Here is a 26,859-nt window from a genome sequence, read left to right as displayed (position 1 = left end):
TGGGGCTACCCACGGAATACATGCCGCCGGGTGCCACCGGCGAGCCTGTGACAAAATACAGACAGCCGCCGGAGTGGCACACGTTCATGGCGAGGCAAACCGGCGCTAGGGATCTACCGCAATTCTCCGGCGACCCGCTAGAATGGCGAATATTTAAGGCGCAATTTGATCAATCGACACAGATGTGCTCCCTTACAAACGCGGAGAACATTCTCCGTCTGCAACGAGCCCTCACAGGACGGGCCAAGGCCACAGTGTCGTCTTTGCTGGTAGATCCCCGAAATGTGCCGGACATTGTGAAGATGTTAGAGGCCGCCTTTGGACACCCGGAGATCGTCGTGGACAGAGTACTGGAGCGGATAAGAAAACTCCCTAAACTGGCCGACAACGCATCCCTGGAGGCCCTGACGGACTACGCGGTCGCGATAAGAAACGTCGTATCGACCGTAGAGGGCCTCGATGGAAGCCACCTCTCCTCCCCGAAGCTTCTGTCCGAGATGACTCAGAAGCTGCCACGAGTCGAGAGGATGATGTGGATTATGTCACGAGCGGATACCGTGAGAAAAGCTACCCCCAGGGATCTGGCACTGTGGCTAGCGAGACTGACCGGTGCAATACCGAATGCGGGTTGCATCGGGATCAGCACGGAACCCGCCCGAGTGGAGAAAAGGCGTACCCAAGAAAGGCACGTGTTTCTCACTCAGGACAAAAAATGCCTGTTCTGCGACATGAGTGGACACGCATTCGGACAATGCCGGAAGTTTCTCCGGAAAACGGTAGAGGAGAGGTGGACAATTGTGCGTGCCAAGTTCGTGTGCTACGGATGCCTAGAACCGGGACACAAAACGACCACCTGTGAGGCGGCGAAGTGCGACGAGTGCCACGGGCGGCATCATCGGTCACTACACCGCGAGAGAGTGGACAGTACGCCGAACGAGCAAGTCTTATTGACAAGGCGAACGGAAGTCCCAGTGACCTTCAAGGTAGTGCCAGTAACCTTGAAGGGCCCGCGTGGGTCAATGGAGATCCACGCACTACTAGACGAGGGTTCATCGGTAACTCTCCTCGAGGAGGATGTCGCCCGTGCAGTGGGCGCCACCGGGGCCTGCGAGGAGTTGAGACTCATCGGTGCCAGTGGGAACACGGACACGCTACAATCACAGCGTGTATCCGTAATCCTCGTTAAAGGAAACAAAGAATTTGGTGTCCAGGCACAGACGGTGCGGGTCATGGATCTGCCGCACCGCAACCGAAAGAGCACCAAGACACACGGGCCAGGCATCAAGCCGAAGATGTTAATCGGTCTTGATTACGCCACCCTAATGGTATCTACAGGCCCGCCAGTCCTACAAGAGGACGGGCGGCTAACCATCGAGACGGCCCTAGGAGCCGTCACCTACGGCGGGGCTGTGCACCCCGCCTTTGAATTACCCCCAGACGGCCAGGGTGAAAGGGACTTAGCGGAACTGGTAAAGAAGAGCTTCGCCGTTGACTCGCTAGGTGTAACCACCCTGGAACGTTGCCGCGCCGCAGATGTGCGAGCGGCGGAGCTCATGAGCAGCTCAACCACACAACTACCATCCGGACGATGGGAGACCGGTTTACTGTGGGCGAAAGACGGAGATTCTTTGCCCTGCAACCGGCAAGCAGCCATGAAGCGGCTGCACTCCCTGGAAAATAAACTACGGAAGGATCCGATACTGGCGATCGCATATCGCGCCAAGATGGCGGACTACATTGAAAAGGGATACGCCGTCAAACTAAGCCGCGAGGAGGTAGACGCCCACCATTCGCGCAAATGGTACCTGCCCCACTTCGCGGTGACAAACCCCAACAAGCCTGGCAAGATAAGGGTCGTGTTCGACGCCGCCGCCCAGTTCCAGAGGACGGCGTTGAACGACCATCTACTGACGGGACCTGACCTGCTTTCATCCCTCCTCGGAAACGTGATCCGCTTCAGAGAGGGACGAGTAGCCATCGCGGCCGACATACGGGAGATGTTCCTGCGGATAAGAATCCGGGAAGCCGACCAGCAATCGCAGCGGTTCCTATGGCGGACGCAGGACGGGCAGGAGCCCGACACGTTTGTCTTCGCGTCCATGATGTTTGGAGCGAAGTGCTCACCCAGCAGCGCGCAATTCGTGCGAAACACAGTCGCACGAGCACACGCGAAAGAATTTCCCGCCGCAGCAGAGGCGATCGAGCACAATATGTACATGGATGACTACCTAGACGCCACAGACAGCGAAGAAACAGCTGCAAGCCTGGTACGAGATGTTACCCTCGTACTCGGCAATGGCGGGTTCCGGCTCACCGGGTGGGCTTCAAACAAACCAGATGTCCTGGAAGAAGTAAAGGCCGACGACCGGGCCAATACAGCAGTCACCATAGGGGAAGAAGTAATGACGGAGCGGGTCCTCGGGATCGTATGGGATCCCAAGAGCGACCTATTTATATTTCGGCACGGAGCCGAAAGTGCAGCCATCCCGGAGCGACCCACCAAGCGCGGCATGTTGAGCGCCGCCATGAGTATCTTCGACCCAGTAGGCTTCATTGCGTGCCTCACGATACGGGCGAAGATATTGCTGCAAGCCATCTGGAGGACAAACACAGGTTGGGACCAACCGCTGCAACCGGACCACGCCGAAAAGTGGTTGGAATGGCGCGACCTGCTGGCAGCGAACGGCTGTACAATACCGAGATGCTCGCTGCAAGGGCAGAAAGAACCCGTGACACTGCACGTGTTCTGCGACGCGTCAGAGCAGGCATGCTGCACAGTGGCATACTTTGTGGGGGCCGATACCACAAGTTTCGCAATGGCGAAGTGCAAGGTGGCCCCCCTAAAGCCTCTGTCAGTGCCTAGACTAGAACTCCAGGCAGCGCTACTAGCGGCAAGGATGGCCGCCACCATAAAAAAAGAGAGTCGAGCTCTCATCACCCAAACCGTGTTCTGGACGGACTCGAGCACGGTCCTGTGTTGGCTGCGAACCGACCCACTGCGGTACAGCACGTTCGTCGCAAACAGGCTGGGCGAGATTGACGAGCTCACAGACGTACGGGACTGGAAATGGGTCCCCACCAAGGACAACCCAGCCGACATAGGGACCCGCGACAAGGGCCCACCCGACCTTGCGAGGTCGGGACTATGGTTCGGAGGCCCCGGCTTCCTGAGAAAAGGGGAAGCCGACTGGCCGAAAGAGAAGAAGTTACTACAACAACCGGACGAGAAGACGCTGGAGCGGAAACAACCCCGCCACTTCGTGGGCCACATCAGACGGACGGAGGCCCTACCCCAGGTGCAGCGCTTCTCGTCGTGGACCCGACTCGTCAGGGCGACGGCATGGGTGCTGCGATTCATCGCACGATGCCGCCGCCACGAGTCCCTGCCGTCCCCAGGGGGGACCTTTGAACTTCACGCCTCAGAAACACGGGCCGCAGAAATCATGCTGCTGAAGCGGTCCCAGGAGACGGCTTTCGGAGAAGAGCTGGAGCTCCTGAGACGAAAGGCGCCTATCCCGCCGCACAGCCGCCTCCATGCAGCGGCACCCTTCTTAGACGAAGAGGGAGTCATCCGGATGGGAACGCGCATCCAAGCGGCACAGAGCTTCGCAGAGGACTGCAGCGCGCCGCCTATCATGGACGGGACCTGCCCATACACCCGGCTGCTGATCACGCACAGCCACCGGAAGGGTGGCCACCCGGGAGTCGAGAGGACGATCGCCGACCTGAGAGCCAGCTACCTCATCCTGCGACTCCGCGGGGCTGTGAGGAAGATAACACGATGGTGCCCGCTGTGTAAAATGCTGCGCAGCCGGCCCCAACCCCCGCTGATGGGGCAACTGCCTGAGGCCCGACTGGCCTTCAGGACGCCGCCGTTCACGCACTGCGGGCTTGACTTCTTCGGACCGATGATGATCACCAACGGCCGAAGAAAAGAAAAGCGCTATGGGGCACTGTTCACCTGCCTCACCACACGCGCGATCCACCTGGAGCTAGCGTCGTCCCTCGAAAGCGACTCCGCCATAATGGCCATAAGAAGGATGGCCGCCCGCAGAGGCTGCCCACACACGTTATACTCGGACAACGCTACCAACTTCAGGGGAGCGGACAAAGAGCTGAAACAGGCCGTAGACGAGCTCCTGGCGGACCCCAGAATGCTCGCCGAACTTACAGTTCGCAAAATTGAGTGGAAATTCATTCCGCCCTCATCACCTCATATGGGGGGAGCGTGGGAAAGACTCGTGAGATCTGTAAAACGAGCCCTCCACGCAACCCTCAACGAGCAGGCTCCAAGAGAGGAGACCCTCAAAACCATATTGGCTGAAGCAGAGTACACCGTGAACAATCACCCGCTCACGCATGTGTCAACCAAGCCCAACGACGAAGCACCGCTGACCCCGAACCACTTCTTGCTCGGGTCAGCCAACACACAGCCAACTCTGGCATATTATAACAAAAGGGAAGAAGGGGCCTGCCTTCATAAGCAATGGAGGATCGCCCAGAAAATGGCCGACATGTTTTGGCGCCGATGGCTGAGGGAGTATCTTCCCACCTTGGCGCACAGGAAGAAATGGCGCGAGCCCGCGCCTCCAATACAGGTCGGGGACCTCGCGCTCATCATGGACCCAAATCTGCCGCGGAATTCTTGGCCTCGCGGCAGAGTCACCCGTGCAGAACCAGCAGCTGACGGACAAGTACGAGTCGTCGAGGTGCGGACCACCAACGGCACCTACACCAGACCAGCGGTGAAGATCGCCGTACTAATGAAGGAAGAGGAACAACGCGCCCAGCAGGAAAATAGTACAGACTAGCTGCACGGGGGGAGTGTTCCGGACGCGTAAAATCGAATAAATTAAAATAATACATTAATTAGAAAGGATCCCCGGTAAATGTATAGAACTGATGGCTGGGCTCTCAATAAAGATAAAATGGTCACTTTCGAGCCTGGCCTCAGTATTACCGGGGAAAAATAGCTAGGTTAAAATGAATAAAATGTACAAAAATATATTATGTAAATGTCATGTTGCGCGCGTCGCGGCTGCCGACGAAATGGCCCGTACGGGCATTGAGCGCCCGTATTTACGCCACCTGCGGCCGGCGGCATGTAGCGAGTGGCGGGGAAAGATTACCCCCACCACTCCGAGGCAGCCGGCGCGGGTGGGATGGCCGACTCACGGAGCCCGACGCGCACCGCTTTATAAGGCGGTCAATTGGAGATATTAAATCAGTTGAGTTCCTAACTCTGAACAGTTCACACGTGTTTTATTCCGTTCTCCGTCCTGTTCGCCTTCCTGCACTTCGCTCTTCGCTCCGCTCTGCCTGCTGACTGCCTTCGCCTCTCTGCACCACTTGGACCGGGTGGAAAGTCCTTTTCAGGGCTATTGAGGTTGACTTGCGGTCGGCGCAGCTGTGCTCCTACCTTCCGACTTTGTCTTTGGCTCTGTCTGGGAGGGCGGCTTCCCACTTACGCCGGGAAGCTTGACTGCGGCAGACGCGGGTGACGAACCGGCGAAACTTTCATCGTGGTAACGCGTACGTTACAGAGGTCATTGCTAATTATTGGACCTTACTTTCCTTAGCTAACGTTTTATAGTTTGGAAGATATGTCAACTTTTATACTTTATTGAGCTTTTTCCAAAATTTTACCTTCAAGCTTTTTTTTTTCATTATTTTAGTGTTTTTTTATTATTTGTTGGTAGTCATACACATTTGTGATAAAAATACGTCGGAAATTCTCTTAAGCTAGGGTAAAAAAAATAAAGATGACATTAGAATATAGTATATACTCTCCTTATATAACGCTTTTAATAAAAAAGTTTTACGATCAAGTTCAACCTGAAATAAATAAAAAAAAACAGGGCGTTTCAATAATTTATTCTACTCTAAGTTAGTTCTCTGGTTCGTCTCCAGCGTAATATATTTTTGTTTAACCCTAGTTTGAGGGAAGTTCCGACGTATTTTAACCACAAATGTTTATGACTACCAACTAATAATTTTTAAAAAACTAAAATAATGAAGAAAAAAAAAAGTTCTGAATGCTTGAAGGTCAAATTTTAGAAAAATCTCAATAAAGTATAAAAATTGACATATCTCCCAAACTATAAAACTTTAGGTAAGGAAAGTCAAGTCCAATAATTAGCAATTGACCTTCTCTATATGCGAATTTGCTATGGCAGATTCAGTTTCAGTCACCTGTATAATTTCAATTGAATTCCATAAATAATTGTAAATAAATAACTTCAATTGAATGTGAAAATTAATTTATCGTATAATCTACAGGAAGTCATGGCGCTGTAGTACGACTGTACGACTGTACAATATTATAGTATTTGTTGTATTTTAGGTCTGCGGTTTTGTTCAAGGAAATTTTATGAGTAATTGAATCAGTATTTATGTATCCACTTGAACTTAATAAAACAATCATAACACAAACTATAGGTAGGCGTATGAAAAAATAAAAAAAACAAACCTATTTTTATATGATTGCTGACTTCATTTTTAGAAAAAATTTAAAGATAGAAGCAAGTAAAAAGAGTTACTAGCTGATAAAAATAATAAATTAAGTCAATAACTAAAGCAAATCAATTGAATTTTTATTTACGGGAACTTAATTTTAGTTAATTATAAATGCTTTTCTTTACAACATTTACCCGTTAAAATATCATTGTTATAATATAAAAAAAATAATTAAAGGGAAAATTATTATGAATTATTTGCAGCAGATCATAATTTTCTGATCGGTAGGCTCAGTAAGATCATTCTGCGCATTGATTAATATAGGTCAAGGTTAAATCCCCCGCCAACGTGATGTCAAAGCCCTGACTTTTTACGTATTGGTGAAATAAACGTTAGAAATTCTTATCTAAAAAAGTCATTTAAAAAACATAGCTTTGAAGAGAAAAAAAAATACGGCACGATATATTGAAAAGCAATTAATACCATTCTTAATAACGGAACATAAACAACGGAAGGTTGGTAAATAAATTGATTAAAAAAAATGTTGTAACAGGTGGAGAGATTAATGATAAAAGCGTGTTTGTAAAAATAATGCGTTCTATGCCATACATTAATTAAACATTACACTTAGGAATGCAACAAAACGTGAGAAGTCACATTGGTTCAAGCCAATGATTGAACACGATTGATAGTAAAATTTTATGACAGAATACTATGAAATAAATGCTCCCGATATGCAGATAATTATGCTAAATTCATTACCTGTTGCTGCTCCAGGTAGGATTCCCGACCGAGGCCGGTGTTTCGGTTCACGCTGAAGGGTCTTCAGCTTCGTATCTCTTCACTTCACTCCACCATCAGCTGCCAGCCCCTGGCAACCTCGCGTTTCCCAAAACTAACCTCAGTTCAGAATCAAAACAATCCGCCCACCAGGTAACCCACACGGAATCACAACAGACAAAACAATCAACAATTACTTTGAACCATGTTTTTCCAACTAAACGTCGTTCTTGTATATTTTTTCGTCTACTGCTTTTTGAGTATCTTCAACATGGCTCAATATTTTTTCCTTTAATTAAATGAATGTTAAAGTAAAATTCAGTTGTGTTTTGAAAACTCTGCGACCCCTTATGAGTTCGTCTGGTTCAGTTAGAAAATTACAAATGGCGGATGGCGCATGCGCTGTACTGTTATGATAGCGCGCGTCAATAAGTATGTACTCCAGTCTGTTGGACTTATGACAGTGTGCTATGGATGTCAGTGATATTCCTGAGTCAGTATTATGAAGCTGAGTACGCATGCGCTAAGTCACGGGTGACTGAAAGGATGTGGTTGCGAGTTTTTACCGTGTGTCATGATTTGTTCCTGACCATTGAGTTTTACAAATTAAAAAAATTTCGTTCCTGATCATTGAGTTTTATAAATTAAAAAGCAGTACTGTAATATAATATGAGGGTTATCATTATTTTATATTGCATCTACAGTATAAGATTAATATATTTTAATTATGGCAGAGTTGTTTAAGAGCAAGTGTATTTATATAAAATCTTAAATAACAAAATTGATTCTGCTAAACTATTATCAAAAATAAAATTTAGAATACCCCGGTTTAATGTAGACTTAATATTCTTTTATTAATACCTCTTCAACAATCGAATCTAAAAATGAATACATTTGTCGAGTATGCTCGTCATACAATAAAATTTTTAGCTAAATAGATTTTTTCAACGAAAGAAAATACTGTTTTAAAAAATATATCAAAATTGCGAAACCGACGTCACAAGAGCAAAATTTGTAGTTACTAATGTTTATCGTTTTATTTATTAGTTTTCATTATTTTATTATTAATTATATATATGTAGCGTATGTATGTGCATTAGTGTATGCGTAAATGTTCATTTGTGTCATACATTACGTATGTATGGGTATATATATATATATATGTATATGCATGTTCACGTGTGTATATGTATGTATGTGTATGAACGTATGTTGTATGTTGACATTTATTTTTATTTTTATTTATTTTTTAATATTTACTTACTATTTCTTCTTCTTCTCTTCCTTCCATATTTTCCCATCCCACTCCCTTTTCCCCCTAGCGAACTGTAGGTTTTTTTTTTTTTTTTTTGTTACCATATGAAACCCATAATTATTTTGTCTTGTTATTTGTTGTTATTCTTTATGTATTGTTTATTACTATGACTGTGCTGGTTTAAAAAAGAAATTTTAAATTGATGTTCTAAAGACATATTTGATATTGTATTATTATCTGTATAATCAAACAGTCACGCTGTTTTCACCTGTACGTAAGTAGAGAGAATAAAACGCCACTTTAGTCTGTTTTTTCATACAGACCGCGCTTCCTTTGTTCATACATCTTCTTGCATAATGATTATTCCGACTTTTGACATGTCCGTCTTTTGGAATTTGGTAAAACCATGTTTTTCTCGGTCTTCTACGTTTTCTGCATCCATCGAGATTTGCATCGCAAATTCTTTCAGCCGCTCTTGCGCTCTACATTTTTGGAAATTGATCTGGATCAACGCAGAACATCTTTCTTGATTTGGTCGATAATAATTGTTTCAGCCTTACATAATGCACGGATCTAAACATTCGTGCACCACTTATTATTAATATATGGTTTTACCATAAGTTGGCTTAAGAGATGGCATTTTAACAGCATTCAGCTTACCAAAATTTATATGTACTTTGCTTACACCAGGATTCCATTGTAAATTGCTAAGTTTTCCTATCTATAATCATAAACATAACAATCGGTTCGACTCCAACAAAATTGAGTTTACAACTTTTTTGAGAAACTTAAAATAGAACCAAGTTTACCCCTCCAAGTATTTTCTTATGCTTTAATCGGTATAGTGATGTAATGGTCAGCGCACTTGCCTACCATGCATGAGGTCTCGTGTTCGATTCCCGACATGGTTGATAATAAACATTTATTTAAAAAGGTGTTTTTACACTAAAATATTGCATAGTTCCTAGACCAATCTAGTGATCAGTCTTACGCTTCAGGTGTTGGCACCGGCACTTTACCTTCATGTAACAAAAATGACCAAGATACGCTATTGGTATACCGATGCAGTGCCCTATGCACCATTAGGTGCGGAGAGGGAACAATGATGAATTATGAAATTTGAGCGCCCCATAGCTTTTTAATTTTATTTCTTTTATCTTTTTTTAATACAAATATTCGATTTTAAGGGCCATTTTCGACAAGTTGTATATAATTCACTATTAGATAGTGGGAATCAAGTTGGGTTAGAGTGAGATTCAAAGCACGGGCCTTTGATCCGTGAGTCCGGAACACGGGGCCACAACCAAATTCATTTTTTTTATACCTTTAAAATTTTAATGGCTAAGACGCTTCACGCGTTCCCGGTGAAATGAAAATATGATTTTTCTCCAGACTAGGTGTTTCATGCTGTTTTTTTTGCATTTACTACTTTACTTTTGATATTAAGGCTTGTGTGCAAATGCAAACAATAAATAATAACCCAAAAGTTTATGTGCAGTAATATAATTATATTATTTATTTAAAAAAATATTAAAATCATTAAACCTACTACAGTTTATTCTGTCCCAGAACAGTTTGAGGTATTCATGATTCTTTTTCCAATGTTCAGCTAAAATAAATAATAAGCTATTTACAATAAATTATTATACTAACTAATCTGAATTCAGAATATTGTTACGTTAGTGGCATCTCTGAATTTCAAACTCAAGCTTTTGATATTTTAAATAAACAGTTTCGTCTTCTGACAATAGGTGGCAGTAATTACACCTTTACACTAATAAAATGTGCGATGGCAAAGTTTTTCTACCGTCCATGAGTAAACTTCGGGGTCGATTCCCTTCAAGATTTACATTAAATGTTTTTTTACTGCGTTTCATTGACGCTCGGGGTACATCACGAAGATAAGTGCAAGATTAAAAATCTTATGTAGGTAGGTAGTACATAATTTTTTTAAATTTATTTAAAGGTTTTTAATGACTACATAACATTTTAAGAACTAATATAAACTTTTAATACAAAACTACTTTGTTTTTATATGAATTGGTACCTGAATAAATTGTTTTTCATTCATTTTCTTACTGTCAGGTCTAAAGGTAAGTTTTGTCAAATTGAAAAAGAATAATATTTTCGGCAATATAATTAAGTTTTAATTATTATTTTGCCTTTTCAATCGATGTTATATATTTTCGATATTATATTTTATTTAAACACAAACTGAAATACTTAATATATTATTTACCACGAATAACTGGAATTTCTACCGCCAAATAATCGTTTACTATCAAAATTGTGAAAAATATGTATCTCTCAGTTTCACATAAAAATGAAACGAAAAAAAGATGAAAAAAAAATCGTTCAATAATAGATTAAAATATCATCCAATACCTGCGTTAGGGTAACACTAATGATGTCATTAATCATACCTGTCCCGTTTCACACAGCGGTAAAAATCTGCTCGGCACAATAATATAACCTAGAGTGATTTGATATTTATAGTATTCTGGTTATATATTTTTTTAATTAAATTTATTTATTTAATGTCAGACAAACGCAATAAGGTGAATAATCTCCACTTGATTTCCTTTTGCAGGATTTTCACTTAAGAGTAGCCCATGAATCAATTTTAAATAAATACAACATAATATATATTTATAATATAATAAATGTCAATCCACCCTAATTTTACCGTGCCGTGTAGATTTGGACGATTTGTGTTTATTGGGCCTACGTGTTCAATCGACACACAATTTTACCCCTCAGAAATGTATTTAGATAGAGCAAACGTATATGTATGCGTGGTCTCAAATAAAGTTACTTTACTTGTACATACCGATGTATCTACCTCAAAACTTGAAGGTGGTCGGAAGTGTATCTTCGGAATCGCTCGGGAGAATTTATCTTAGAATTTATCTGACGTCATTAGAAAGGTATATCAGTATATCACTTGAGTGCGTAGATATGTGTACCGTGGCGTACGCGCACCTATGGTACATATTGATGTGGGTATGGGTAGGTATACCCAAAACTTGAAGGTGGGGGTCGATAGTGTATCTTTGTAATCGCTCGGGAGAATTTATATTCAACTATGCCGTCATGGTGAAGACCTCTGACCTTTGACCTCTTTAACTTCCCATTACAATCGCGGTCCTGGTGGAATAACCAGCAGAGGCCTTGTTAAGATACTTCTCCGTATTTGCTTAAAAAATGAAAAAAAAAATGCATCGACATAATATTTTCAAAACAGAAAACATAATTTTATTTTATTGATAAAATCTTCATCTAATGTATGGGAGCGAAGTATTGAATTGGAAAAATGATGATCAAAGTAGGTTAAATGCTGTCGAAATGCGATCCTCCAGGCGAATGTGTGGTAAAACGATGTATGGTAGGTGCACAAATGTCGAGATCCGTAAACGGTGTAAGGCTTAGACATGCATTATCGACAGAAGATGTAGAGCGAATGGACAGCGAAAGAACGACAAAAAGGATCTACGTTGCGAATGTTGATGGATGCAGATAACGAGGAAGAACGAGAAAGACATGGCAAGATCAAGTCCATTAAATACTTGAAGATGGACATGTCAAGAGCAGGAATAATCGGTGTGCGTGCATGAGAAGATGTATGAAGGGTAGAGAAAGCGAGGTATGTATGCAAATACAGAGTGATATGACGTTCTATCCTCTCTGCCTACCCCTACGGAGAAACTGCATGATGGTTTGTTTGTTTTGATAAAATTAAAGATAAATGTTAACTTTCCATTGTGATACAGACCCAGGTCTAAAAAGCTAGACCATATTATATACCATATACCATAAGGTATGGGGGCTCGTATGGTATAGTAAATAAAATAAGGCACATAGTAAAGATGTCAACATAGTAATTTTATTTCCATAATATGTCAGATTAATCTTTTAGGACACTGTTATAATACACGTTACTAATATTTACACATTTTAATTGAAAACTACATCTTGTAATAAGGCACATGTTTATCTTATATTACAAAAGTAGTTGCGCCTTACATATTTATATTATATAATCGATTTACAAAGTTTTTGATGATGATTTTTCTAACAGAAATATCAAAAAGAAGTTTGAATTTTAATTTTCAAGAAATGTGTTTTACATCGGACAGTAGTTGTTAAATAACATGTGCTTTATTTTCATATTTGCAATAAACAAAGAATACAATAAAAATAAAACTAAATGACACATAAGATAATAATATTTTCTGTATGTTGTGTTGATTCAGAAGTAAAATCGAGAATATTTCTTAATTTATGTATGTAAATAAATCGTTCGTCAATTTATTGAAAAACAACAATTTTTCTAACAAGCAAAATAATGAAAAAATCAAATATTCACGTATATCGAATCAAACATAATTAATTTTTTTAAATGAAATCTTTCGGTTAACGCGGAAATATTTTTTTTTTATTTTGTCATAAGCTCAGTAGTTTTCAAGCGTAAGTAAGGAAAATGACTTTATTTCTAAATATCATTAAATGAAATAAAAGAAATATCAAGCTTAATAAAATGAACCAGCAAAAATGCATTGTAATAACGCTTACATTTACATAGAGAATATTGTTAAAAATATATTTTAGGGAAATGTTCAGTATTCATTATTATTTTAATAATTTCAATGAAATTGAAAATCTAGTACATAACACGAGTAAAATTATATTTTTATCTATGTTTCATTAAGTAACTGGCCGATTTGAAAACACTTTTAATACTAATAAAAAATAGTAATATAATACTAATAAAATGCTGACTTATGAATTTAGGAAAGCTAAAAATAAATCATATATTTTGGATTTAATAGGTACCTATTTAATAGAAAGTATAAATTAAAAGTATAAAGTTTTTTAAATAACATATTTTTTTCATTTTCTTAATTAGGAATGTATTTTTATTGAGCGTTTGTCGTAAGACAAAATTCAAAAATATTAAACATTACAAAAAAAATATATTTACATTAGATTATCAAGTAAAGTATATTTTTCGTCTATAGAGACTAGAATTTAATATAAGTAAAGTAGAAAGTTCCATATTTATATTTAAAAAAACAAAATTACACACAGTTGAGTTAAGAAATGTAAAAAAATGGGCGATGTAGACGGAACGAAGAACATTTATGTATTTATTTTATTTATATATACACACATCTTAAAAATAACAGTGATTTTAAAATTTTCGTACTTTTAGTAATTTGGCAACATTAAAATGAAAACGAAACAATTCATTTATATTATTTATACATAAATACTGGCAGGTATTGGACTATTTAATACAATATCCATAAAAATATTAAAATATGAGTTTAAAAAAAACTACTAAAATAAATGAATTATTGTCGATATTTCATATATCTACACATTATTTAGTAAGTTGGATAATTTATCAGATATCGTTAACATTAAAATATTTATTATTTTACATTACTATATTATTTTAAAGACATTAAATAACAAGAGTTCTTTAAAATCATTTTATATATATATCCACATTTTTTAGAATTGAGAATTTTCTAAATTGATTGTTTAAGAATGCAATTTCTCAATTTAAAAATTAAAACACTACAAAATGATAAGTGTTTCTTTTAATATGATTTTAACACGTTCCTCGGGTAAATTTTATAAAAAAATATTATGGAAAACACTAAATGATATAGGTTTCGTTGAATACGATTAAAATATGTCCCAGAAGTGTTTTTAGAAAATGAATCATACTGGAAAATACTCGAATGATAATTTTTATATCACATTAAAAGCTAGGCGAAACGATTTAAACAAATCAAAATATTTTTTTTTGGAAAAATAAGGATAAATTTTTCTGTTCCTTTTATTTAAACACTATAAGAAAAAATAAATATGTATACAATCGAAGATGGGTATGTCTAAGCATTATTGCACATAGAAGTAACAGTTGATAAATTGAAAATATTATGTTTTATTCACATTAAGATATATTATAAATAAAAACTTTCAATTATAATAATGGAATTCTTAATAATTTTATGATTACAAATATTGATATGGTTTTTGTAAAAAATGTTTCAGAATTTTGATTTTTTTAAACAATTTAATATTTAAATTGGTCTTAATAAATATTCAAGAGTACATTTTATATTGGAAGATGATATTTCAAATTTGATAAGGGTTTAGGTATACATTATTTTACTAAACAGGTAATATTGCAAAACACAAAAAAACGATAAACTAGCCTATAACTCAGTCGATAAATAATAAAATTTACTAATACTATTGAACATTTAAGATAAATGTTACATTTTCTTATAGAATCAAAAATAAACATATACAACTACCTACCTACATAAAATATATTGGCAAGATCCATGATTTAAAAAGGGAAAGAAATATTTTGGAATTCACAGAAAAAGGTAAAGGATTTAAGATTACGCGCTGATATGCACATTTTTTTGCATTACTATTAAATATAAATGGAGTATTTAAAAGTAGTTTTATTTTCTTTTAATTAAAAATACCTCAGGTATGATAAAATAATATGCGATGATGTTGACTTTAATTCCAATATTCCTTATTAATGCTTTTTTAATATTGCACTGTAAATGAAACCACATATTATGACTAATATTTTCTGTCCTTTTTTTAGCAATGGATTTATCACGTGAACATGAAACAATTGTAAAAATATGTGTAGGTATGATGATAGAAAATTCTGTATTGTTTCTGTTATTTTTCGTATGGGAAAAACAAATCGTTTTTTTATTGAATAGCAAGAAAGTTGCAATGAGAGTATTTGTTATAAGTTAATTTAGAAAAAAAATAACAAAATGCTGAGTTTCTATGTGATATTTAAAATATTTATTTTTATAAGATTTACTCCGCGCATTTTTGTTGCATTTAATTCTCGGAGTATTTTCCCTTTAGAAATGAACAGTTCATAGAACCCATGTTTATTGTTTAAAAACTGCCATATTTTTGATATCTATCGTTATTTTCTAGAAAACCTTATATTAATTCCGTGATTTCAGAATCACATTTTGGATTTTGCATTTCTTATCCAATCACAATCAAATTTAAATATACAAACATTTATCATACAACTAAAAAGTCTCGAATGTTACAAAAACACTAGTCACCTTATTACGTGTTAATAAAACCTGCATTGCAATTTCAATACGAAAATAATACAGTGAAATATTTGACGTAAGAAAAAATAATATGCGTCGAAATTTGAAAACATGTGCTTTAAGTTACGCAACTAGTTCAAAACTTATTGATAAAATTCACTAAAGTTTTCCAGGCGACCCACAGGGCGTGGATATATATTTTGTTTACTAAAGTTGAAATTCACATTTTCAGCTTTGTCGCATTCACGAAATGTTTGAACACAGTTTATCTAACTTTAGTTTTTGTACTAGGCAAGATGGCAACGTTCACCAGACGAAATATTCCAGATTTTCGCGGGCGGAGGTGTCCTGTTCCTGCCTATCGAGGGACCACTACATCTTGGAAGCGTCAAAGTTTTCCAGCTGCCACTGCTGCCTCTTCTCCTCGGGATTGCAGTCTTCCATCACCAGCTTCTCCTTGAAGCTGTTGATGGCCATGCACTTCTCGCTGCTTCCGTGCTTCAAGAGCCGGGTCTGGAAACGAGGAAAAAAGACATATTTGAAACTCGCAACACATTTGAAACTTTCAAGTACATAAATTAAATTTCGATAGTGACTCGTAACTCCCTAGTTAGGAAATCCAGCGAGTCTGCAAACATTTGGACATACTCAAAACACTGTCGAAAACCAAAAGGGTTAATTTTGAGAAACGATTAAAACCCGAGGTCTGCTGGACGCAGACCGATTACTATTTGGAATAATCCGATGGTCCTCTTATTTATTTATTTATTTATTTATTTATTTATTTACGGACAAAGTCCATTATAAACATTACAATTAAAAGAAATTTTTACAAAGGAATAAAAAAATATAAGGAACAGAAATAAGCAGCAAAGACAGATAATAGATTTTTTAGATTAAGTAAAAAGCATAGGCTAACTATACAGATTCTTTAGCTGATTTGTAAAGAAAGACATCCTTACACCATAATAATCAAGATCTTGATGATCGTTCACCCGCCTGATCATTCTGGGCAAAGGCGACTGTGCACCATAATTGGTCCTGTAGTGACCGAGGAAAAGCATTTCATTATTTCTTAGTCTACGGGTGGGAACGTTAAAAAGAATCTTTTGCAAAATTTCAGGGGCATCAATGAGACAGTTCATAATTTTATACATGCAGATTATATCTGCAATGCATCTGCGTTTTTCAAGACTTGATATGCTTAAAAACCTCTCCATATCAGAATATGAATAGTCTCCTCTTTCCAATCCCATCTTCCATGCAATTTTTCTTATAAAACGATGTTGAACTGATTCAAGGCGCTTGATATGAACAGCATAATGAGGGGACCAGATTACAGATGCATATTCAAGAATAGGGCGAACTAAAGAGCAATAAAGTGTTTTAAGTGTAAGCATACTTTGGAAATCAGACGTAGTTCTATTAATAAAGCCTAAAATTTTTAAGGATCTGTTTACTATATTATCAAAGTGTTCCAGAAAAGTTAGTTTATTATCTAGGATCACTCCAAGATCTCTTATAGAGGTGACAATCGAAAGAACTTGGCCAACTTGAACTCTTAGCTTATGAACAGCAAATTTTAGGTTTCATTGGCTAATTTATATTAAATGTCAGTACTAATTACCTAGTTTCAAAAAATAAAAAATAAATAGTTATATTTTGGCCCGCTCCTTAGAAGTTTGTCTATCTCTACTCTTATTCATAAATTGATTAGTGAGAAGAGGCCGAGGAATATGTCTCATACGTCATCTGAGTCACAGAACATTACTTTTTTTACTATTTTTTTTATTAACCAATGTTATAAGACTACATCTTTGTTCTACTTTTGAATATCATAATAGAAAATTGATGATAATAAAATAAAACCCTACGTTTATACTCATCTCATATTCATAAAAGTGCAGCCGGTAATTATTGCACGCATAAAACATATTAAAAGAACAATTAAATCGAACAATTATTAAAAACACTTATTTGTTTATAAATTTGTATAAACCACTTAATTTTTTTAATTACACTTCGACCGGTTTCGAGGTTACTACCTCATCGTCAGGAATTTTTAAAAAAAAGAAAAAATAAAGTGGTTTATACAAATGTATAAACAAAAAGGTGTGTAATGTCATACCACAAAGTATTTTTTTTTTGATAACAATAATAAATTATTTAAAACATTACTAATATATTGTTCGATTTGTATAGATGAAAAAAGGTTTGTGTTATCAGTGTACTTTGCCTATTTATTAAATTTGAAGCGGATTTATTTTAAAATAAACAAAATCTAGCAAATTTTTATTGACCAAATTATTAGTAATAGAGGTAAGTAGATACTGTCATTAGAAGGCTACTGGATTTTATAATAATGTTTTTTTAAATAAAATATTTTTTTATTTATATCGTTAGGTCAGGTTCATTTTATTTGTACAACTATCTAAAATAAATACATTATATAACAGAAAAAAATATAAGTCAAATGTGTTTTTATTATCAAAAAAACATTTTTACTTTGTAGTTTGAGAGTTAATACATTTTTTTAAAATTGTGTCAACCACTTTGATTAAGAGTTAAAATACGATTTAAATAATAAAAATTACCTATAAAAAATATAGATAAATAAATATTAAAATACGTGTAATTATTATACTTACGTCAGGATCATATTCCCAGTACTGGTTTCCTTTAGACCCATGACAAGGATAAAGGATCACGTCTTGCCCAGAGTAATCTAAACATGTTTCGTCTCTCCTGATTTCTCCCACTTTGGAATACATCCAGTACTAAAAGCACACAAAAAATATATTAAAAACGTGAAAATAATGTAAGAAAACAAATATATTGACTCTAAAATCGGTATTGGAAAATTATCGTCTGAGTAAAATATTACTTTTTACAATTAAAAAAAAAAAAACACACATAATGAATAGCCAGTGACCGGTTTCATCACTTTCACTACATCTAAGAGATAGTTGTGATTTTTGAATAGGTGATTTTGATAATTCGCCATTTCAATGGATACCATACGAGTAAAAGTAAAATAGGTATTAAAATCAATTTTAATAAATTTTGACCTATGATTGTTTTTAAAAAAAACGTAAGTAGATGTATTTTAATAATTTGTGTATTTAAAAAATTCACAAGAAAATATTGTGAACGTGAGTTTTTATGCGTTATAAATTAATAATTATGGCTTTGAATGTTAACAATTTCTATGATATTTAAATGGTAAATAAATTTATTGAATTCATTAAGAATTAAATTTTTCGTTCCATTAATGACAAAAATATGTTGAAAATAGTTGCAAATTTTCAACATACGAACAGTAAAAAAACGAGAATTTTCGAAAGCAGAAAAAAAGTAATTATCACTTACCTGTGGATGGAGCAAATCAAACAGTTAAGATTTCATTAGTAAACCTACACCTCTAAAATAAACTGTGTTGTTAATTTTGGTATTAAAAGTATATGGTGCATGATAACTGATAATAAAAGATGCAATAATTGACCGCATTAAATAATAATTATTATTTATTACGATATTTATTTGATTTATTCATATAATGTTGCAAATTTATTACGTAATTTTAATATTGTATAACATTTGTAATTACAATGCCTAAAAAAAAAATTGGTATGCATGTAAAAAATCTAATAATAGTTAATATTTAAACCGATTAAAGGTTACTGTGATTTAAAACATTAATATCCTAATGATTTCTGTGATAAATAATTATTATAAAAATATCAATGGCGGTCAATTACTGCTGATCAATCATTACTAATAATTACACCAAAAAAAGCGTTAGTAAATCAATAGAACGAATAACCGAATTACTCACCTTTATCTCTATTTAAGTACTTTATTAAAATACAGATATTGTTGTTGAATACATTTGTAACTCTAAATTTACAACAAAATACTAAAAAAATTCAGCCATATTTGTTTTTAGGTTCTTTTTTAGTGTTTTTACGCTATTTTTATAAATAACAAATAAAATAAAGATCTTATTTACATAAAAATAATTATTATTGGTGATGAAATCAAAAAATATTTTCGTAGGTACATGAGATTTCAAATTCAACGTAATTATTTCATTTTGAAATCTCTGGATGCTGGTATAGAAATAGTACAATATTTCCTTATTATTATGTAATTACGAGTCACATTCATATTTTTAGAATCATCTTAATGAAGTAACCATTTATTTACTTTGATCAAAGATATCTTTACCGAATAGTTGAGAGATGTTCGGTATAGAAATTGCTTTTAAGATCAGGAACACATATTGAGAAAGAGGAGAACTCCCCTTCGTACTCTCGGGGGATCAAATTGATCTGCCGGTATCAAAGCAACTCCCACCTTTTATAAAATGAACACATATGCGTCTTACGACGTGTGTATAGAGCCTCATACTTTGCTCTTAAACTCAATGGCCTACAACCAATTCCAGGGCGCCATCGCAAGGAAGTCTAAAAAGTTTTATACAATTTTCAATAAGGATATATAAAGTTTTGCGTAGTATGAAAATTTCGAGTAATAAAATATACTTATTTTGAAATATATATACTACGCGCATTTAAATCGTAATGATCAATACATAGGAAATGGTTTCAGAATCAAAATTGATTTAGATTTAGTTTATATGCTTAGTTCTTACTTAAATGAAATTGATAATAGATTTTCAAGTAAAAAAAAGAAAGATAAGAAAAAATGCTTAGCTTTTAAATAAAAATTCTGAAATGGTTGGTGATGCTATTAAAAATGTTTAAAATAATCGAAAAACAGCGATGTTGGCCATTTTTATACTGTTGATTGATACCTCACAAAGAGTTGTTTCAATAGTTGTGAAATACATTTAAAGCAACTAAATTTGGAATAATTAAATAAGTAAGGCATGCTGAGGTTCTTATTTGAGAAGTGTGAAAAGGATCGAGAGTCAAGGAGGACGAATGTGATACCTGGGATCTTCCAAATATATGATATCTGAGACGTATGTTAAAACAATGGGTAAGAAATTAAACAGAACTTAACGAATCGTCTGATTGAAAGTGTTAGGTTTGATTTTAATTTCGAGAAAAATACTTTAATAATGAAATATTTTTCATGCTTTCTTCTCCCCCAAGTTTAGTTGTTATTCCATCTTCCCGGATTGTTAAGTAATTCGAGTCCTAATTAGAAGTACCGCTATTCTCTATTTAAGGAGCCCGGCAGTCTTATTACCTGATTACCACCCTGTTGGTGGCATCGCCACAGACCAGCGGGCTGGTGCATATCTTCCGGCTTGCAAGCAGAATCCAGGCAATGGTCAGACCATTCGTTCGCTATCTGCAGCCCGGTGGAAGGAGACATGGAAAATTGTGAGGGTCAAACAAGAGGTGAGTATTTTTCATGCTTTACAAGCGAGGTTAGTCAAAAACAGTGACGGATAATTGGAAACTATAAATAGCCCATTCATAACATTTAACATATATTTTTTAAATATGGGGAAATAAAATTATGTTAGTTGCATTGTCAAAATAAAATAATTGCCGCAGTTAATGCTTAAATAATATTTTTAAAAATCGAAAATGAAATTTTCGAATTTTTTAATTTCAAGCAAGTTAATAACATATTACAACAGAGATAAAGAACATTTAAGATAAGGTAATATAGAAGTCTAGGCATCTACAGGGCTTATGATCTGTCAATGGCTGGTTTAAGTGGCCACTTTACACACTGTGTAACATTCACCATTCTGCCTATATTTGAACATCTATATTCCTTCAATTCTTTCATCTGTTGATGTTTGTGAAGTTAAAGAGCTTGTTAATATAAACAGCTCCCCAGGGAGTTGAATCCAGTCCTTGTCTACACAAATTTGGACAAACTCAAAATATTGTTCAAGCAAGTTAGTTACAATTTTTATCATAAACATTTTTTCAATGAAGTCATGTGTAAATAAGGATTATTACTTCTTCATAAACATTAAAAAATCCCTTTTTTTTTTTTTTTATTTGTCTCCCACTTTGGAAATCAAATAGCCAAAAATATGAAAACCACACATTTAAACTCTACAATAAATTCAAAAACATATTTCATAAAATAAGCACTGGTCCCGAAAACATATCTGGCATTCTCCTATCAAACCTGATTTTCCCCTTGATGGTGGCATTTATAAATTCCTATCGCTTTATCCTTGGCTCTTCTATCCAAAGAGTCCAGACACAAATTGTCACCGGAAAGATTTACGATCTGAATGAAATTTATTAATACATATATAAGAAAGAGTTCGCATCCTTTGTAAGACGACGCAACGACGAATAATTGAACGTAGTTATTGCAAAAAACAGCCAGCCATGGAAAAGTGAAACTGAGATAATAGCACTTTTGTGAAAATTATGAATAATTAAATTTACACAACAGTTGGATTGTTTTTTACTTTGACAAATGATAAATAATGCAAAGTATTTTTTTTTTAAACATATGTTTTTGACCAGTTTTAATGATTTTTAAAGCCTGGCGGATCACACAACCATATATGTGCATTTTACAGAAAACAGCCAGATCTTATATTAAATGATAAAAACTCATATAAACTTTGAACGCATGAGGTAACATTCTGCATTGAAACATATTTTTTTACAACTTGTATTTTTAAATTAAGGAATTTATAAAATTTAAATACTTATGTGTCATCATCTTCATTCCCTTCCCGCACCTAATGGTGAAAAGGGCACTGCGTTGATACACCAATTGCAGCGTATTTTGATCATTTTTGTTACATGAAGGTAAGATGATCAGTCTAACGCTTCAGGTACCAGTCCAGGGACTATGAAATATTCTGGTGAGAAATCACCCTTTTAAATAAATATTTCATATTTGCCATGCCGGGAATCGAACCCGAGAACTCTTGCTTGGCAGGTAAATGCGCTGACTATTACATTACAAGCATTATGTACTATCCACATGCATTAATTTAAGATAATTAGATTCCTGGAGGCATAGATCTTTCCATCAGCATCTAAAGCGAATGATTTTTTTAGTGCTGTGAGAGTTTCTGCAAATGTTACTGCGCACAAAGAAATATTGTTTTTGTGATCAACACTATTTCAGACGGGGATTATTACAGTTTTTTGTGTGAAAACGGCCTGGCTATTTTTAGCAGAACGTAGAATTAACCTTACTGCACGTAATAACAACAATATCTCATTTTTTCAAAATTGTGGACTGGCTGCTTCTGCATAACTACGTTCAAATGTGATCTGTGTGTACTTTCAATAATAAGGTTATAATTAAAGGAAAGCGCATGCAGGTAAAAACAGCGTGCTAAAGACAACACAAAACATATTGACAAAGTAGGAACAGCAGGTGCTCTGTCAGCCAATAATTGTCAGCCAATTGTCAACTGGGCTGTGGAAAAGGAGGTATTATCCAATCATTCACGAAACCAATAGCTGGTTATATTCATTATAAACAAAGAACAAAAAAATGCACATTCTCTTATAAAGAAAAGAGAATAATTAAACAGTCAGGAAGAGGACTAAGACTCTAAACCTCTCAAAAAGCTTTTCTAAGATATCGTGAATGATCTGTCTAGCGCATAGCGTGCCGAAACAACGTATTGCTACATCATGCTTGTCGTTATTTGTTCTAATCCCACTGATGGTTTGCTTCATCCACAGTCGTCTGGTATCTTCCTGTGGTACCTGATTTCCTCCCTGACGATGGCAAGGATAGAGCCCGGCGGGCTTATGGAGGTCTGTCTTCCGCAGCGGAGAATCGAGGCAAGTTTTGCCTCCAACACCTAAGTTTCGGAACTAAATACGAGAGATTTTGGTTAGTGAAGATAGAAAAACAAAAAACGTAGATTTAAAGTTTACACCCTTCGATACTGGGGGCAAGTTCTACAGTAAAAGTTGGAATGGGCAAATCTGGCTGCCGTATTTCGTGCAACATACTTTTCAGTTTTGACAAAACTTAAAAAAATATAAAATTTTCAATTGAACTGGGCCCTTATTAATTTTAATAAAAAGAACTTGGTTTTGATAAGTATTGTAAAAATATGCCATCACAAACTTTGTCAAAAGTTAGCACATGATCGCTTACCACCTTTCGTGTGTTCGAAGGTAGGTATAGGAAAACTGTAAATTTGTAAGTTCTGAGGAAGAAATGGGTACTTCCCGAGTCTAGTATTATTAAAGAGGTGATAAACTGTTTTACGAATAAACACTTATATTTACCTTGTTAATTTTTTTTATTTATTGTCGGTTTTTTTTTGTTTTAATCTTATTTTGATTTTGATTTTTTTAATTTTTTTATAACAAAGAAATATTTGCGTTCTTATGATTAACCCAAATATTTAATTTTAAGGGGCCATTTTTAACGAGTTATAAATAACTCACTATTAGAAAATGGAATCAAGTTGGGGTAGTGGGATTCGAACTACAGACCTTTGGTCCGTGAGTCCGAGACACTAGCCACAGGACCACAACCCGATTTATTATATTCCTGTATACAATTGTTTTAACGATAGTTCTAGGAAACGAGTTTATACGTACCTCGCCATTTGCTACAGCATCTCCTGGAATGAACAGTTCTGGGTAAACGTTCTTCAGGTACCAATCGAAAGACTTGCAATTGAGATTTTTTCTCAGTGCTTTTCGGTCCGACACGTCTCCATAGTCACCTTTGTCGTTACCAATCCTCTGGTAGTAGTACTTGGCATATTCATCCAGCCATACCTGTTAAATTGATGAATGATACAACAACAAAAAAACAGAAAAAACTTTGGAAAAAATGGACACATGTTTGTATTGACGCATTGTGATCTACAGTAGAAATTTAATTGAGTTCAATAGTCTTAAAAATATTTTTATTTTTTACTATAGTAAAAGTAATTTTGTTTTGCTTCTGAATCACCTGCGTCCATTAAAATTTGTGGTATTACAGTAAAGTGTTCTGATTTATTTTATACCAATGTGATTAATTTTTTCAAAATTTTCATAAAAACAGTAGTATGGAAAACATAAAAACTGAAAAAAACAAAGCAAAAAATAAGATTGATTTGAGGCTTTAAGGGGTAGAGCCAGTCCAGAATTTTAAGCCACGCGAAAATTTTGAAGTCAACTAGAAAGGATGAAGAAGATTACAATGTTAATTTGAAAGGGCAAATGTATGGAGCTGGCAATGCAGATTCGATGTAGGTAAATCGAAATTTTATATTGTTTATGTTCATTTAAATGTTAAATCCGTTTCTATTGAAACATGTAACTTTTGAAATTTGAAATCTCAAAAGTATATTTTCAGATAAATTCCGCATCAAACTACGAAATTAATATTATTACAAAAAAAGTCGTTTTTTGTTTGGAACGTTTTGCGCAAAAGATACTATTTTAAAATTTAAATAATTACAAAAAAATATATTTTCTACACTTCAATTTTAATTGGAGATTTTATTGCTTTTATTGCATTTTTTTTTTTTTTAATAATTCTTTTTCAAGTGGCTTTACTTCATAAAATAAAAAAACTTATATGGTTTTAAATGTGTTTGATATCTAAGCAAACAACATTGGTTTATACTTCTGATAGACGGATGGAGTTTCTCTTGAGGACGTTAACCCCTTTGCGCCATTGATATGGAGATCTCTTCCTAAAGATATGTCCCACGTGAGAGCAAGGCACTATCTCCAGAGTTCCTCCACACATCCAGGTCTTGAAGGAAAGTTCCAGATTCTCACCGCCCCAGATGTCGAACCCGCTATCGTATGTGCCAAGTTTCTCAAAAAATGCCTGAAAAAGACACAAACATTGTTTTAATAAGCACCGATAAATACTACCATCAATAGGATTGTTCAAATTGGTGTAGTGAGTTAATATATTGATGGAGTGAAAAAAAAAACAATATAAATGGTTTGGTAGCGGGCTTTATTTAGCTGTCAGTGTAAATATAATGTAAGAACTGTATTAGATTTCGTCATTTCATTTTTATTTTATTTTTCATGTGTTGTTGAGCTCTGTAGAAACCTGAGATTTTTGGTTTATACATGGATCATAGGTTTGAGATTCGTACCCCGCTCTACCCCAACATAATTCCCATTTTCTAATAGTGAGTTATTTAGAACCACAAAATTGAAATTTTGTGTAAATACGAGAACGCGTGTATTTTTTTCATATAAAAATAAATGTGTTTTTAAAAAAAGTATTTGAAATGGGAAATAAGTTATGATAAAGCAGGGTTCGAACCCCTGAGCTCCTGATACGGAGTCAACGAGATTACTGCGGGTCCACAACTCGTCTTAGGAATGAACGAAGAATTTGAGTAATTAAACTATATTATTTATTCGGTTCAGAGATGGAAAATGGTTTTATACGAACCTTGTCGATTGAGAACAACCCTCCAGCCATCGTCGGACTCCAGACGGGCTCAGCACTATGCTTGTGCCTCTTCTTCTCCCTCTCTGGGACTGGGTGCCAGTTGAACTGCAGGTTCCAGTCGAAGCCTCCCACATTAACTGTTCCGCTGCTGCGGTAGTGGAACTGGAGGGTGGAGTCATCTATGACGTCAATCACGGGACATACGACCGTTGTGGGGTCGCGGGCTATGCGGTCCAGCAATGGTTCGAGCCACCCTGAAAACAAACATCAATTAAATACAAAAAGGCTTTAAAGGGAAATATACTTACGGAAATTCGCGAAATTTAATATGGGATTATTTTTAATCTTAGTGGTTCTAAGTTGTTATTCTCTTCTGTTTGTTATGTGTTGTGCTCCAATAAAACGGAAATCAAGGGAAAACGTAAATAAATTAAATGTTGCCCATTTATTTTCCTCGCCTTTTTAAAATAATTTAGTTCTTACGATTATCTCACATGTGTTAATAATGTAAGTAACCATGCAAGAAAATACGCGCATAGAACCATTTGAATAAAATACAAACTCAGAAGTAAGAAGTTCGATTTAACTCTATAACAGCATTGCTTAAATTTTCTATCATATTCATTTATAAAGAGTTTAAACAAACCCAAAAATGAAAACAGTAGGTACACATAGAAAAAGCTCACAATTATTTTTAATAAAAATAAATTAATTTGTAATATAACCCAAATTATTCATCGTTGCAATGGTTCAGATGATAACCTTATCATGAACCACGAAGAATTTGCAATCAGCTATATTTTTGTAAAACATAATTATAATACTAGAAGTAAAGACAAATTAGTAATCCTGAAATTAAAACTAAGTAAGGTAAGCAAATCATTTGTGGGGCACTGT

The 26,859-nt window shown here is 36.0% G+C and overlaps 2 protein-coding genes across 9 annotated transcripts in view; one reads left to right on the top strand and one right to left on the bottom strand.

Moving 5' to 3' along the window:
- Positions 1-20: 20 nt before the first annotated feature.
- On the top strand, positions 21-4,811 carry LOC148281773 (uncharacterized). Its single transcript, XM_088226157.1, has one exon. The coding sequence runs from the start codon at positions 21-23 to the stop codon at positions 4,809-4,811; it is 4,791 nt and encodes a 1,596-aa protein (XP_088082283.1).
- Positions 4,812-12,352: 7,541 nt separating this feature from the next.
- Pgant9 (polypeptide N-acetylgalactosaminyltransferase 9) overlaps positions 12,353-26,859 on the bottom strand; it is a 647,455-nt gene continuing 632,948 nt past the window's right edge. For 7 of the 8 annotated variants that reach the window (XM_088226146.1, XM_088226145.1, XM_088226151.1 and 4 more), the window contains 6 exons: positions 25,963-26,216; positions 25,168-25,377; positions 24,147-24,329; positions 23,295-23,405; positions 18,261-18,389; positions 12,353-16,125 (listed from right to left, as the gene is read on the bottom strand). In XM_088226146.1, coding sequence (XP_088082272.1) covers positions 15,985-16,125; positions 18,261-18,389; positions 23,295-23,405; positions 24,147-24,329; positions 25,168-25,377; positions 25,963-26,216 — 1,028 coding nt within the window. In that variant the 3' untranslated portion in view covers positions 12,353-15,984. Of the gene's footprint in view, positions 16,126-18,260; positions 18,390-20,829; positions 20,935-23,294; positions 23,406-24,146; positions 24,330-25,167; positions 25,378-25,962; positions 26,217-26,859 lie in introns of all 8 variants that reach the window. The other variant, XM_088226152.1, reaches the window with a different exon arrangement.

The sequence above is a fragment of the Micrasema longulum genome, unplaced genomic scaffold (genome assembly GCF_059751315.1).
Source record: "Micrasema longulum isolate JH-2025_06_02 unplaced genomic scaffold, ASM5975131v1 h1tg000411l, whole genome shotgun sequence".
Lineage (NCBI taxonomy): Eukaryota > Metazoa > Arthropoda > Insecta > Trichoptera > Brachycentridae > Micrasema > Micrasema longulum.
This window is presented reverse-complemented; position numbering and strand designations above follow the sequence as displayed.